Source organism: Xiphias gladius, unplaced genomic scaffold, assembly GCF_016859285.1.
Source record: "Xiphias gladius isolate SHS-SW01 ecotype Sanya breed wild unplaced genomic scaffold, ASM1685928v1 HiC_scaffold_1472, whole genome shotgun sequence".
NCBI lineage: Eukaryota > Metazoa > Chordata > Actinopteri > Istiophoriformes > Xiphiidae > Xiphias > Xiphias gladius.
Genome location: NW_024401802.1, coordinates 738,715 through 753,993, shown reverse-complemented (window position 1 = coordinate 753,993; position 15,279 = coordinate 738,715). Strand labels below are relative to the sequence as shown.

At 39.3% G+C, this 15,279-nt stretch overlaps 1 protein-coding gene across 5 annotated transcripts in view; it reads left to right on the top strand.

The window, feature by feature from the left end:
* fat3a (FAT atypical cadherin 3a) overlaps positions 1 to 15,279 on the top strand; it is a 132,201-nt gene that overhangs the window by 43,111 nt on the left and 73,811 nt on the right. For all 5 annotated transcript variants that reach the window (XM_040123000.1, XM_040122998.1, XM_040122999.1 and 2 more), the window contains exons 3-5: positions 4,562 to 4,623; positions 13,652 to 13,966; positions 14,293 to 14,503. In XM_040123000.1, coding sequence (XP_039978934.1) covers positions 4,562 to 4,623; positions 13,652 to 13,966; positions 14,293 to 14,503 — 588 coding nt within the window. The remainder of the gene's footprint in view (positions 1 to 4,561; positions 4,624 to 13,651; positions 13,967 to 14,292; positions 14,504 to 15,279) is intronic.

Sequence of the window (15,279 nt, the reverse complement as noted above, 5' to 3'; positions counted from 1 at the left end):
TGGTTCTCATGACTGGGGTCAAACCTTTAGAGAACTTTCTATGATCTGAAGCACAGCACCATCAATCCACTTTAAAATGTTTAATGTTAACAGAAGACAAATTTGACCACAGAGCAGCAAAGTTGCTCTTCCATGATGCCACCATATATGTGTTCTGATATTACATACTACAATACCAAAATGCTGGGCAGAACCTACTTTCCCTAGAACCCTACCAGTAGTGTGGCCACAAGTATGAGAGGTTTTTTATTTTCCTTTGGGAGCGATAGGCTCAACAAATATTCATAGCAAATTAAATATCCAGAATTCTAACAAGAAGTATTGTATCAGTGGTGCGTAATTGCTATGGAGACTTCTATCTCTGCAATTTAAGATCTACACAGATGAAAGATGATGTGTAGAATGCTCCAGAGAACTTTCAAAAAAGAACTCTTAATTCTGGCCAGATATCTTGTGTGCAGAGTTGACAGCTTTAGTGTGAGGGTGATGCTACAGGAAGAGTATCTACACTATTTATATGTGGCTGCTGCTTATTTCACTCAATATGCATTGTTCATTAGTCCTTTCTTTTCTTGTCCCACAATATGTTAAATATAATCCAAGTGTTAAATTCCATATGTGTTCAAGAGAAAGTACCCAGAAAGCAGCAGAAGGAGTGCTGTACCTGACGATGCTAAAACCACCGCACAGCTGTCATACAGCTGTATAAATGTTTATATTCAGAAAAAAACTATTCAGTGTGGGAAGAAAAGTGAGCGACCAACAGCCAATATCATTTTGTGTTTTAATGTGATGAATTGAACTTCCCTCTAGGTCCTTTCCAATCAGCACCACATCTCTGCACTCATCCCTCCACTGCTTTCATCCACTTTTATTTTTTCATTCCCTTACTTCTTTTTATCTTTCTGTGTCTTCTCCATCCCTCCTGTCAAGTTCTCCAACTGAAGAGGCTGTGTCAGCTGAGAGGTTAGATAAATATTTTGTTGTACCCAAGGAGAAAGCTAAAATATAGGAAAGATGAGGAGCTCTCGTATATTTTTAAATTCTTAAACAAAAAACAAAAAACAAAAAAAGCTTTCATCTACAGTACAATTATGGAAAAAAAGGCTATAGTGTTATATTCTAAAACTCATTTACAATGAACAAAAAGCAAAAGTAGACCTCTCAGAAAGGGTCTCTGCAGCACCAAGCTCATATAGTTTTATATAAAAATGTGTTGGCTGTGAAGAATCATTGTGATCTTTCTAGGGTTGAAAATGCAAGGTACATTTCTCTGACTGATCTGATTGCTCCATAACTCAATCATTTAGGGAAAGAAATGTGTAGTTAACAAGGAGGAAATATGCCATTTAAAGTGCAGAATTCTAAGACTGATGTTTGATATTTTCTGTAAGTGAAACAGGCTACAAAGGTTGAGTTTTATTCAGTGTTCTTCAAAGTATTTTGATCTTTTTGATTTTTTTTAAATAATTAAGTTTATGTATATCGTGACAAATACTCAAATGGCTGAAAATGTGCATTACTTTCAGTTAAATGCAGAGCATAATATGATATGAAAATATTTCTTCCATTTGTCTTTATTTCAAAGTCACCAACTGTCTGATGAAGCCTGAACTCTTTTAACCACACAGCCTGCAGCTCACTTTCAGCCGATCGGAAGACTGTGATTGGCTCCATGCAGAGTGTAATCTTTGTCTCACAGTGCTGTGGATTACTTTAAGGGTTATGCTAGAAAAGAACTATATACCACCACCTCGGCTCAGGGATGGCCCCCAGGCTTGGATGTGATCAGCCTCCCTGATCCCCCTACAGCCATGAATGAACACTGGAGATAAATGGCATCAGCTATCTGTGAACACCAGACTGGTCACATTATCAACTGAACCGACTCCATGACAACTGAGCAGAGTCTTTTGGTTGATGAAGACTTTGAAATGTGGTTGAAAACCAGAAAAAGCTAACAATTGGGCCTTGTAATAAGATATTTTTGTCAAACTTAAAAGTAATGTTTCTGATTTTTCTTCTTGTTCTGATTCCATTCGATCTATGTGGAGATGTCAGTGGACTTTACCAGCTGACAAAATAGTAATGTGAACTTTACACACACACACAGACACACAGCATACAGAGCACTTGTCCTCCTTTCAGTGTGCTCAGAGACATTTCTATATTTAATTCACTGTCTGATGCCCCCAAAAAACAAAACCCACTTCTGACAGAGCTCAGCACTGGAGATTAGATGCCGACATTGCTGCCATATTTCTCATTCAAAAACAAAACATCTATAAAACGACTCAGACATACTGCTGATACATTTAGCCACATGTCATCTGTACTTCAAATAAGATGTGCTTTCCTTCATTTTTTGTGTGTTTGGTTAGTACTCAGCAGCACATACTTTACAGTTGATTAGAATGGAGCTGTGAAATAAAACCAACATGATCATTGGGTTTGGATTTCAAATTACCTGTTACCTCTGACTAGGCAATTACTTTACCTCTGCTCTCTCTACTATGGGTGAACTGAAAGCTAACAATTATAGCATATTGCTACTTAAGATGGTGGATCTTCTCTAGAATTTTTTCTTAATTGCCACTAGGTGATTTGGGGATTTGTGGACAATTCCATCCATCCATCCAACCATCCACTTATCTGAGTCTATGGTTGTGGTGGCAGTAGGGTAAGCAAGTCAGCCTAGACATTCTTCTCCCTAGCCATTCTCTCCAGCTCCTCCTGGAGAATCCTGAGGTTTTCCAAGGCTAGATTGGGTAATCACCCCTAGTGTGTTATGGATCTAGCCTGGGATTTTCCAGGAATACAAGCAAAAGAAGATGCCCAGGAGGCATCTTTCAGATGCCTTAGCCACATCAACCTTCTCATTTTCAATGTGTAGTTCTACTCCTTCAGGATGCTTGAGCTCCTCACCTTGTCTGTAAGGGTGAGCCCAGACACCCTGGGAAAGAAGTTCATTTTGGCTGCATGTATTCACGATCTCATTTTTTGAGTCATTTCCCAAGTCTGAAGACCATGGGATGTAGATTGAACAATCCAGTACAGCGTCAGCATTAATGCTTATACGAGCCTATCCATCTGTCATTCTTACCATTTGTGAATTATACCTCAAGATACTTGAACTCCTTTACTCAGGGCAATGACTCGCTCCCAAACTGAAATGCTACTTTTTCCTGAAAGATTACTTGGTTGTGTTCAAGGGCTAATCCACAGCAAGCCATGAGGGTATCCATAACTATGCACAATACAAAGGCTAATCAACCCCAGATCATAAGGGGGATTCCTCTACAGAGTACATTGGCATAGCTGCATTTATTGACGTGGCTTATGTTATTTATGCTTCCATTACCATCTATAAGTGAATTAGTAACATGAAGTATTTTTTTTTAATTGATTTTGAGATATTATGTTCTTTAATTGGAAAATTGCGTTAGCATTATCTACTCCCCCAGTGGGAGTTATAGTTTATAACCAACTGAATCCGGTGACCTTCCAGCTAAAACTTTAATTTGGAACTGTTATGAGAATGCTACATCCGCACCATGCTGTAGCCTGACAATAATCTGATGAGAGTATTTTTTATAGCTCTGCTATAAATATGTTTATTCCCCTTAGTTTAAAACTTATTTCTTGTCTTAAGTCTCAATCCATTTTTCTTTCTTTTTTTTAACTTCACTCCAGCTTTAATTTCAGCCCCAAAAATCATCAGAAATGATATTACCAAAGCCAGATTTAAGGTTTTTACATCCCACCATAATGACATGCTTGAATAACTATGCTTATGATATGTAATATATGACGACCAAACAACCCTGAATAGACTGATTGAATAGTTGTGAGGATGACTCATGAGCATATCAGACAACAGTCCAGTTTGGCTTTGGGACCTTTCACAACTAATAGGTTCTCACATATTGTGGAAAACTTTGAGTTTATGTAATGAAGCTTTCCAGTCTCGAAAATGTTTCATGGAATGACAAAATAGAACAAAACATTTTAAAGTTCTAGAGCATACACGTCTAAGAACTATCCCTGTAATGAACATACAGAGATCAATCTAATATCCAGCTTTACTGACAAACATGCCCATTTCCCAAAATCTGGATTGTCCCTTTTAAGTGACAGAATTAGCTAGTATCTAAAACATGAATTCAGCGATGAGGTATGAAACCCTTCATCATTACACGTTTCAGTATTTGATTCAAGCACATAAGGCACCCCCCCCCCCCCCCCCCACTAACAGCCAGTCATGGCAATGAAGAAGATAACATGGTGTTGTGACATTTGAAATACTAAATCATTACTATGTATTAATAAACTAAGATCTGCATCTGTATGCTTTTTCTGTGTCTTTCTCCCTCTCTCTCTTTTCATTTAATTAGGAACGAGTCAGTCATTTTGTCTGACATCCACAACTAATTACCATGTCACTTTGCTCATTTGGCTTAGTGGCACTGCAGTGTGTGTGTGTGTGTGTGTGTGTGTGTGTGTGTGTGTGTGTGTGTTTAGTCTTTTTTCTAATTGTTTTCTCTGTTGTTTTTTGTCTCAGGTCTAATCACCACAACCTCCAGGAAACTGGACCGCGAACAACAAACAGAGCATGTTTTAGAGGTGAGGAAATACTGTGTGTGTGTGTGTGTGTGGGTGTGTGTGTGGGTGGGTGTGTGTGTGTGAGAGTTATGTACTTTACAGAATGATAACATATTTGGGAAAGTGAGGGCATTTTGGCAGTCTTTTCTTTCTGACACACTTTCAAAGGAACAGTTAAGACTTGGTTTTCAGGTTCAGGATAGATATAGGTTTAGGTTAGTGCAAGGGTAAAGGGTTGGGGTTAGGCATTTAATTGTGTTAGTTGAGGCTAGGGAATGTTTTATGTTAACGAGTGTCCTCACAAAGATAGAAGTACAAATGTGTGTGTGCGTGTGTGCAGGCTTGACACACAGTAGGTGACAGAGGACAAACACTGAAAACCTCAGTTTGCTGGGGTAGAAGAGGGTAGAAGATAGACACAGCTCTGATGGGTGTTGTCTCTTTTGTCATATACTGCTGGGAACTAGAGACTATCTTCCATGTTTTGTGTATGAGTGATGACTCAACAGTAAGCTCATATCTCTCTAGTCTGTAAAAAATGACTCTGCTGACTGGTCACGCACAGAAAGCAGACAATCAAAAGTTGAAATGCTAATTTTTCACTTATTATTTCAAGTCTGCGTGTTCAGATCAGGTGTCTCATATTTATGGCTCGTTATTGAATCAAACACATTTTTGGTACTGACTTATAGTACAAAAATGGACTATGTCATGAAAGGTATCAGAGAAGGGCTTTGACGTGTTGTTTACTTATTCTTTGATCAGGTAGTTGCTACTTTCTATAAGAATCTTGTCAAATTTCTTCAGTTATTTATTTTACATTATGTTATGATCTTATACAGTTACTTATGTTAAGACAACATTCAACATTTAACATTTTGTACATGCAAATGTGACATTTAACATTTTTGACAAAATGGTCGTGAGTATCACTCACCAACTTTTTCCCGAGCTTTCAACTTTATCTCATGGTCTTTATCAAGGAATATTTTTTTTGCCTAGTTGGTTCAGTTCACTATATATGGAGCTACTGTCACTTAATCCCACCCAGCCCTAAAACCAGGACCGACACGCAAAATCAACTGGGACCACCAGAAACATCCCAGTAAGACTTTCTTACAAGACTAAGCTGTCAGAACATCTAGCCCAATTCTTCAAGTAACAAGGAGTCAGCACTAACTAAAAAAACCATTCAGGACCTTCAAATTTCTGCTGGAGGTAGACTGGAGTAGTGTATTGCAACCAACTCCATGACAAATGAGGAAATGGCATTTTAGTATATGAACCTTGAGTAAAGATTATACTTCCAAATATTTGAGAATCCTGGCTTATTTTGTTAAATATAACAGAGAAGATATGTTTATATTTCTCAAAGAAAGGTATGGAAAAGTATTGTTTTGATATCCCTGCCAAAAGCCAGGCATCATATTGCCATAAGCACTGAAAAGTTTTAAACAATACCCAGTCCTAGTTGTGTTGCTGAACAAAGGACTCACAGGGATGGTGCACTGATGCTCTTTCTTTAATAATGAGTAGAACAAGGTTGTCATTGCCCAGTGTGTCTTAAGCCCATGAATTTGTGTTCCAATCCAGGGGATAATCTAGAGAATAAATCACCTCTTCCATCTTCTCTACTCCTCCACACGCACACAAACGCACACACAAACAGCACTGCCCCATCTGCTCTTTGCTTTCCTCACTGAGGTTTGCATTAGCTTGGTAATAGAGGTAGTCTGAAGATGGTGAGTGTGCATTGGTCTCTATTAGACAATAATGAGAACCTGTCTCTACTCTGCTCTACCCTGATCGGAGATAAATTGTGCCATTGACTCATACAGTCTAGCATGTGAAGACTGTGTGCCTTTTTTTTTGCATGTTGTGTGTGTTTGTGTATGTAAACTGAACATTATATGTTGAGTTTGTCTCTAATGTCAAAAAATGTATTAACTTTTCAGCATCTAAAGCGTCTAAAATTTCAACGGTCCTAGGGTTCCACATATGTGTAGAGGTTTATACTTAAGGTTTATGATCATACTACAAGACTAGGGATTAGACTACTCAACACTTAAGTTTGTCTCCCAGTTCAGGATGTGTTTCCTTTAGGGGACAGAAAGTGCAGCCTTTCGCAGGACTAAAGACATGTGTTAAACCGACACTTCATCCTTAAATTGTCTACAGATGATTCGCTATAAAGTCATTAACAGTTCCCAGAGTGTCTGAGTTCACCACCAGGTCAATGCACTTGAACTGCCAAAAAGTGGCACACTTTATTTATGAACTCAGGCAAGTTCTATCATATCAGAGTTTTTGCTAATGTGACATTTCACATTAACACACATTGGACAAATTGCACTAAATGTTAAATTCCATTTATAATGTACGTAAAGGTTGAGACAGTCTCTTTTGTGATAGACTTAACAGCTATTGACCACTTAAAGACAAACACCTGGTAAAGACAACTTATCTAAGGAAAACTCAAACTCATGACTAAACAAGTTGCCAGCATTTAATGAACCTCTGTATGTTGGGTCAGTCGTAATAATCACTGGTAGCCATGCAGTCTGTATGGCTCCCATTGTTGGTGCTGTGGACCTTTTCCTGTAATTGAGGCTTTTATTCTGTGCACAGAGGCAAAAAAATAAATGACTAGGTTAGAACAACACAAACTGTATCACCATTAATGAATGAATACGTATATATTGTGAATTCAATGTCTTCTGACATTCTTTAAAGTTTGATATTTTGCAGTGCACACACCAAAAAGTGATGAAGTTATCTCTTTTGAGTACAACAGATTCAAACTCTTATAACTGATTGGCTGTTAGACCCTTTCATCTTATTTTCATTGGTGCTTCAGAAACAGACAGTAGAGTGCTTGAGGTATGCCTGCTATTGTTAGCTCTACTAACAAATAAAAAAAAATCTATATAGTTGGAGGTGTTTTAGAACCAGCACATTGGACACATTGGTGAACAGATTTTTTACTTACATCTTCAAAGACACTCATCACTTTTCAGAACTGGTTATGTAAGGAAGCTAAGCCATTTGTTGGGTTGATTATTACAATTTGTTGGGTGATTTGTCCTTATCTTTTTCACAAATTAAAACAGATTTTATAACTAACTGTAACTACAATGTTTTATTTTAATTAATCAATTGATCATTTGTGGTACGATGTAAAAAATAAAGACAAACGCACACCAATGAACTCAAACTGATATCTTTAGCCTATTTTGTCTGACAAGGTTTAGCTGACAATGATATGAAGCACAAAAAGCTTTTTTTTTTTTTTTACTCAATGTATCAGTGAAACAATTGGATCAAAAAATCTAACTGAATAATGATTATGGATATATTCTCTCCACCTCCTGTTGCCTTCCACAGTCAGCGGGCTATCTTGCCAGTTTAGGGATAACTCCTACACAAACAATATAGCTTCTTATGTCAGGCATTTTCTAAAATGACAGATGGTATTCTTAAATGTAGTTAGCTTTGAGCAAAGGGGGAAATGAATCATTGCTGCGCCTTCACTTTTAGACAAGCTGAAGAGTGATTGCACTTCTAGCAAAATGAATATACATTTAGGACAATAGAGAAGAGCGTGCTTTGTAGCTCTCAATGGCTAGCTCCACCCCTCAATGATAACCTTCTGTATCATTGCAGGGGTACAGAAGCTTAATGAATTAGCTGTCAAAACGAAGGAAGCCAGATTTTTTTCCTCTCCATCATATCAGAGAATGACAGAGAAGAGAATTAACACAGACAGTTGCTGGGTACAGGTGGCACATTGGAGCGGTGGTTAGCACTCTCACTTCACAGCAACAAGGTTCTGGGTTCAAACCTTGGTTCTGCATGGTCCTTTCTGTGTTTGCATGTTCTCAGCATGTCTGTGTGGTTTCCTCCAGGTATTCCGGTTCCCTCCCACAGTCCAAAAACATGCAGGTTAGGTTAACTGATGGCTTTAAATTGTCCGTAGGTGTAAATGTGAGCATTACTGGTGGTTTGTCTCTTTGTGTCGGCCCTGTGATATACTTGTGACCTGTCCAGGGTGTACCCCGCCTCTAGTCCAATGTTAGCTGAGATTGGCTCAAGCCCTGCAATCCTCAAAGGATAAGCAGTATAGCTAATGGAAGGATGGGAGGTGCTGGGTACTTTTGGACTGGATGTGTAACAGCATTAATTACCAAAAATAGTAACAGCAATATATATAGAAAAATGCATATAAGGATGACCCTCTGATCACCATCACATATTACACGAAAGGAAAAGTCATCTTCCAAGGAAATGAAGTTACGCTAGAGTCCTTTGAAGAGGCAAAGAACCCCACCACCTTGTTGATGTCGGCCCCTCCCATACCTGCCTGCCCCATCAACCAGCTGAAGGAGAGTATAGCTCTGCTAGAGCTGGACTTGAATTGAAAGAGGTGACCCAGGCCAGGCTGTCTGACCCCCCAGACAACACTCTTCAACAGCTTAAAGAAGAGTCCCAGCAGCTTAAGAGAAACAACCAGGCCCCTGGTGTCTGACCTCAGAGGAAGTCTACAGGCACTCAAACAGAAGAACAGTGTACTCCATGCTCAGGTAGCCAAAGTGAAAGATGATGCTGAGAATAGAGAAAGAAGCTTCACAAGGCAAGTCCAACACCTGACAGACCTACTCTATAGTCCCCAAAATGACAAGTACAGAGACACAGACTCTCCCTGCCTGTGTGCCAAACCTTTCCCCTGTCTCCGTCCCATCCTCTGTGTTTTGGACCCAGCACAACTAAACCCTGGCAACTCCTGATATATCCACACAGCCAGCATGCGAAGAGCCAGCTCTGCTCATCCCAGCTTCCCTCCACTCAGCCTCAAGAGCAAGACCCACAACTGGTCATCCTGGCTGACTCTAATGGGAAATTCCTAGACAAGGAACAAGCTTTTTCCTGGTAAGAAACTGCTGTCTAAACCCTGCAGCACTACAGGCCAGGCAGTGAAACTGTTGAAAAAGGAGAGCCCCAGAAGCCCTTAATACCTGCTGATCCACACAGGAACAAATGACCTGCACAGCCGCGGTAAGGAAATTGCTGAGACAAAGAGGAAGATGGCAGAGTAAGCCAATAGGCATTTCCCTGACACCCAGATTGTGGTCTCCACCCTACTGCCTAGGACATACATAGCTCCTCATGTCATCCATCACATTAGTATGGAGATCAGAAGAGGAAGTTCCACGTTTTCCACTGTCCACCTGGCCCTCCATCCAACCATCACCCCAAAGTGACAGGGAGGTAGTGCCTCTTGGGCCTTAGGCCTACACATAGTTAATGGTAGGTTCAGAAGGGACTCTTTAGATTCACATACTTTCAGTGCTTGGATCTAGTGTAGTAGACTATATAATCACCGATATGGACTATCAGTGCATTCACTTTCAGACAGCAGTCCCCCCTTTCAGACTACAACCAAATAAATTTGTTCTTTAAACTCTCAGGTCCAATGAGTGACAAAAAAGGGAGCCCAGTAAGCTGTATAAATTAAATCCTATTTACAGATGGGCCCCAAACAGTGGAGACAAATTCATCATGGCCTTAAACTCACAAGATCGGATGAATGACATGTCAATATATGACCAAAATCAATGTGTCCCTTCCAGAGAAGGTGTAAAAAATGTCACTGATGATACCATTATGATATTTCATAAGGACGCTATTAAAGCTGACATTATAAAACAAAAATCTAAAGATGGAATCCAAAAATGGAAGCCTGATAAAAGGCAAGACAATGACAAACGGTTTGATCTAGAATGTGCAATTAGGAACAAAAAACAAATTATACTAACATGAAACTTGAATGTATAGAGAATGCCATTAACCAAAATCAATTCTGGGATATGTGGATCAACTTCTACACAAACCACACAGATTACATCTCTCTGGTCAAAGAAAGCCTGTAGTCCAGATAGCATTAAAACTTAAATGCTTAATTACAGTACCCCATAAATGCAGAGAGCAGTGTTGAAGCTATTCAGTATATGGTCGCGATATTTTCCTGATATCTAGCACATTCCCCCTTTTTTAAGAGTGGGGACAAATCAGACCTGAGTAACTACAGTGGCATCTGTGTCAGCAATTGTCTAGTTAAATTATTTTTTGTATTCTAAATAAAAGAATAATAGATTTCCTTGATGAACACTCCATCTTGAGTAAAAAATCTAATTGACTTCCCCCCAAAGCACGGCACCAATGAACATGTATAAACCTTTCAGACTTTAATTAAACATATACACCAAACAAAAAAGGGGGTAAAATATATGACCTGATTAAATCAATGTATTCAGAAAACAGGTGTGCTGTTATAACTGGAGACAAAGAAACCTAATTCTTCATCCAGAGCAGAGGTATTTATCAGGGTTGCAGTCTGATGTTATTGAATCTGTATATAAATGATCCTGCTGTTCAGTTGGATCAATTTGCTGCTCCTGGGCTCTCCCTCCTAGATAGAGAGGTGAAGTCTCTGTTTTATGCTGATGACCTTGTTCTACCATCTCTTACTGAACAAGGACTACAGCAATAGCTGGACTTAGTACATACCAGAACTGTGCCCTGGCAGTAAATATGAAGAAAACTAATATCATTGTTTTTCAAAAATGCCCCAGATGTCAGGAAAACAAATACCAGTTCACCATTAATAATAAAAGTTTTGAACGCAGTATGAGCTATACCTACCTATAACCGTAACAGCATAAGGAAGATTCAACATGGCAGTGAAGGCACTAAAACAAAAAAGAAGCTCTAAGAGTTCCAAATGTGATTAAAAGAAAATTTTATAACTTCCAAATTCCAATTAAAATCTGACTTAAAATATTTGATAGCGTTATCCTGCCCATTGCGCTATATAGTAGTGGAGTATGGGGTCCACTCAGTCACCATCAACCTATTAGGATAAACACCCAACAGAATCTTTACATGCAGAATTTTGGAGATACATCTTACACATACAAAGAAAAACAGCAGAATTTGTCAGATACCCACTGATAACTAACATTCAAAAGAGAGCACTCACATTTTTTGAGCACCTTAAATCCGGTCATCCAGATACCCTTCATTCCAAAGCCCAGAAGTGTGTCCCCTATATCAGCTGGAGCTGAGACTAACTTTTCTAAACACCAATCAAAGTAAACCAAATTATAACACAATGTAATGAAACCTGTTTCAAAACACTGGAAAGAGGAAACTAAAAGCCAAAGTAGATTAGAATGTTATCTGTCCATAAACAGAGATGATGAACTGGCAGAATATCTCTAAACTGTCAGAGGTAGAAAGAAGAGGCAGGTCCTGAGCAAGTCTAGGCTCAATGACTACAACCTGGCAATCGAACAAGGAAAACAAACAATGATGTCAATCATAAGAAGACACAACATGTTGTCACTGTTCAACAAGGGAGGCTGAGACACAAATGCACTTCCTTCAAATATTTGAATTATTCCGTGAAATAAGGATCATTTACTTTAACCAATTCAACTCTGTAAATCCAAATTTCAGTGAACTAAATGACATCTCAAAATTAAAAAGGAAGGCATATCTTGCTACCCAATATCCTAATAAATATCAACATGCCACAACCTGAGGGACGGTGAATGACCTAGATACAGACACACCCACACACAAACACTCACATATAATATACTGTAAATATATATAATTAATATATATGTATATCGATCTTGGTCTCTTTTTTTCTGTAATGGTGTATGTGACCAAATTGTTGTTTGATCCTCTGGCAACATTGTTTCTGAAACTTTCATGCCAATAAAGCATCTTTGAATTTGAATATATATATGTGTGGCAATTCTTAATTAATTACAACTAACCTTGAACATTCAGTTTGTGTGTGTGTGTGTGTGTGTGTGTGTGTGTGTGTGTGTGTGTGTGTGTGTGTGTGTGTGTGTGTGTGTGTGTGTGTGTGTGTGTGTGTGTGTGTGTGTGAGTATAAAACATTAAAACAAGATTCATTATAGATTTATCTGCTAATGATCTATGAGTATAGTTAAAAATGCTAGGTGATGTCTTCATGTCTTGTCCAACACCCAAAGATACTGAGTTTACAATGATATAAAACAGAGAAAAGCACATTTGAGAAGCTGCAGCCCGAGAATGGTTGACATTCTGCTTAAAAGGGACTTAAGTAATTAATCGGTTATCAAAATAGTTGCAGATTTGCACACTCCTCTACACTCCTCTCTATTTTCCTTTTTATTAGTTAACCCTGCTAAGGAGGTTACGTAATCACCCGTGCCTGTTGGTTTGTTTGTTGGTTTGTGATTTTGTTTGATTGTCAGCAGGATTACGCAAAAACTAATGAAGTGATTTGCACCGAACTTGGTGGAGGGATAGGGCATGGGCCAGGGAAGAAACCATTAATTTTTGGGGCAGATCCAGTTCATTCATTTTTTCCTCTAAGCTCGGTGTATGTTGTTTGACACTTGCCTACTACTACTACACTACCCTACTGAGCACATTTTCTATTTTTATAATTGTTTCAGCTCTGTATATTTTGTCTTACTTTGAGGTATATATGTAAAAGAATTTTATCAACTTTAATTTGTATTTGTAACTGCTCTGAATGGCCACATTTGAAGGGGACGTGAGAAGCCCGCCCGCCATCATAGCCTCCTCTTGGCTACATCCCAGTTTGGCCACACAAATAGCCGTAATAGTAAATAGCACTTCAACAGGACATTGTTCACAAAATTTTAATCGCTTTCTTTTTCAATTAATTGGATAACCGTTTTTTCAAGCGATCCTCATCAACTTGCAAAACCAGCATATATTATGTTACCATGTCAGACTTACCAGGTATTTTTCTTCAGAAGGTCAAAAGTCAAGGTAATTTAATACTTTACAAGTTAAAGAGGAGAACTTGAATGCACTATTCATTTACTGTAGGTCTCTGTGAGTTTAGACTGCCTAAAGTGGGGAGGAGACACAGGTTCAACCCAACCCAATTCCAGTCCCTGAATTGGAACACATTTTGTGTGTATGTATTTGTCTTGAATCTCTAACTCTGACCTTGCAGGTGTTGGTGTCAGACGGTGGTTCTAGTCCCAGACAGAGTACAGTGTGGGTAATGGTTCAGGTTCTGGATGAAAACGACAACAAGCCCACATTTCCTGAGAAGGTCTACCAGGTCAAACTTCCAGAGAGAGACCGGAGGAAGAAGGGCGAGCCCATCTATCGGGTGTTCGCCTACGACCGCGATGACGGGCCCAACAGTGATCTCTCCTACAGCATCGTGGATGGCAATGAGGATGGAAAGTTCTTCATCGACCCCAAAACAGCAGTGGTATCATCACGCAAGGCGTTCACTGCGGGGAACTACGACATCCTGACTGTGCGCAAACTTTTATCATTTATTAAGCATGTTTCCTAGCATGATTTAACATTTTTTGTAGACTATATTAGTTTAGTTGATAGCAATTTTTTTTTTTAAATCATTGGCATTAAATTTACTCCAGGGTTTTAATTAATCCCTCAACACTGACCTAGCAGTTTAGTGTTGGGTTGGCCAAATTTCACTTTACATTGCATGTAAACAAGAATTTCAGAAATATACATCGAGTTTGTTCTTTGTTTTACTAGATGATGTTTCTGTGTGACTGGCTCTTTTGTAAGTCTTTTCCCTACTTTACAATCTAACTTCTATGCTTTTCTCTTCAGATCAAAGCAACAGACAATGGGCGTCCTCAGAAGTCCTCCACAGCTCGCCTCCACATTGAGTGGGTCCGTCGACCTCCTCCCTCGACTCTCCCACTGCTCTTCGATGAGCCATTCTACAATTTCACTGTCATGGAAAATGACAAGGTGGCTGAGATTGTGGGTGTAGTGTCCCTGCAGCAGAGTTCTGCCCCCTTATGGTTTGATGTCACAGGTAAAATCCCCCTGCGGGTATGGACTATTGTCTGTCAGCCAGTGGAGGGCTTTGTGTAGTGTGAGCAAGTGTGCCCAGGCTCGGTGCATGGTTTGTATTGGGCTGACAGTGTTGATGTTTGTTGGTGTATATGAAGTGCAGCTCAGGTACTGTGGACTTGCTGCATGATCTGTTAGGGCATGTGTCCATATAGCATTATTTTTCTGTGCGGCAGCGTCTTTTTTCAGTTGTTCCCAATGAGGACAGAGCTTATGTGGCTGCATGCAGCCGCCTAGAAAAAAAGCGATGCACCCAGTATCATTTTTCAGAGTGCTCCACCTTTTTTGTGTGGCCACTCTGAGTGTTTCTAGTTGAAAGTCTCTGAATTAAATAAACAAATAGTGATAAAAAGCAAACTGGACACGCTAGTCTATTATACAACAGCAGTGGTGATATGTTGTCAAGATATCGTTGTTTTTGATGAAGTGCTGGTATGAAGCACACTCCAGCGCCCAGCCAGTCTTTCTGCCAGAGAAAAATGCTAATGGACACCCAGCGCCATGCTCTGCGCATTCCAGTCACCATGGCGACAGCTTCTCCAGCTGCCCGGTCTGTATGCCCTATGCAATGAAAAATTAAAACTGCGGGCAGCCTATAGAGAACTTATATGGACTGAATTCAAGATAAAACAGTTTCTTAATGTTTGTTATCCTAAGACTCCTTAAAGAGATTTAGTTTTATTTATAAATATTATAAACGACTTATTTAGTTCCATTTATAAAGCCTCTGCCTAGAGG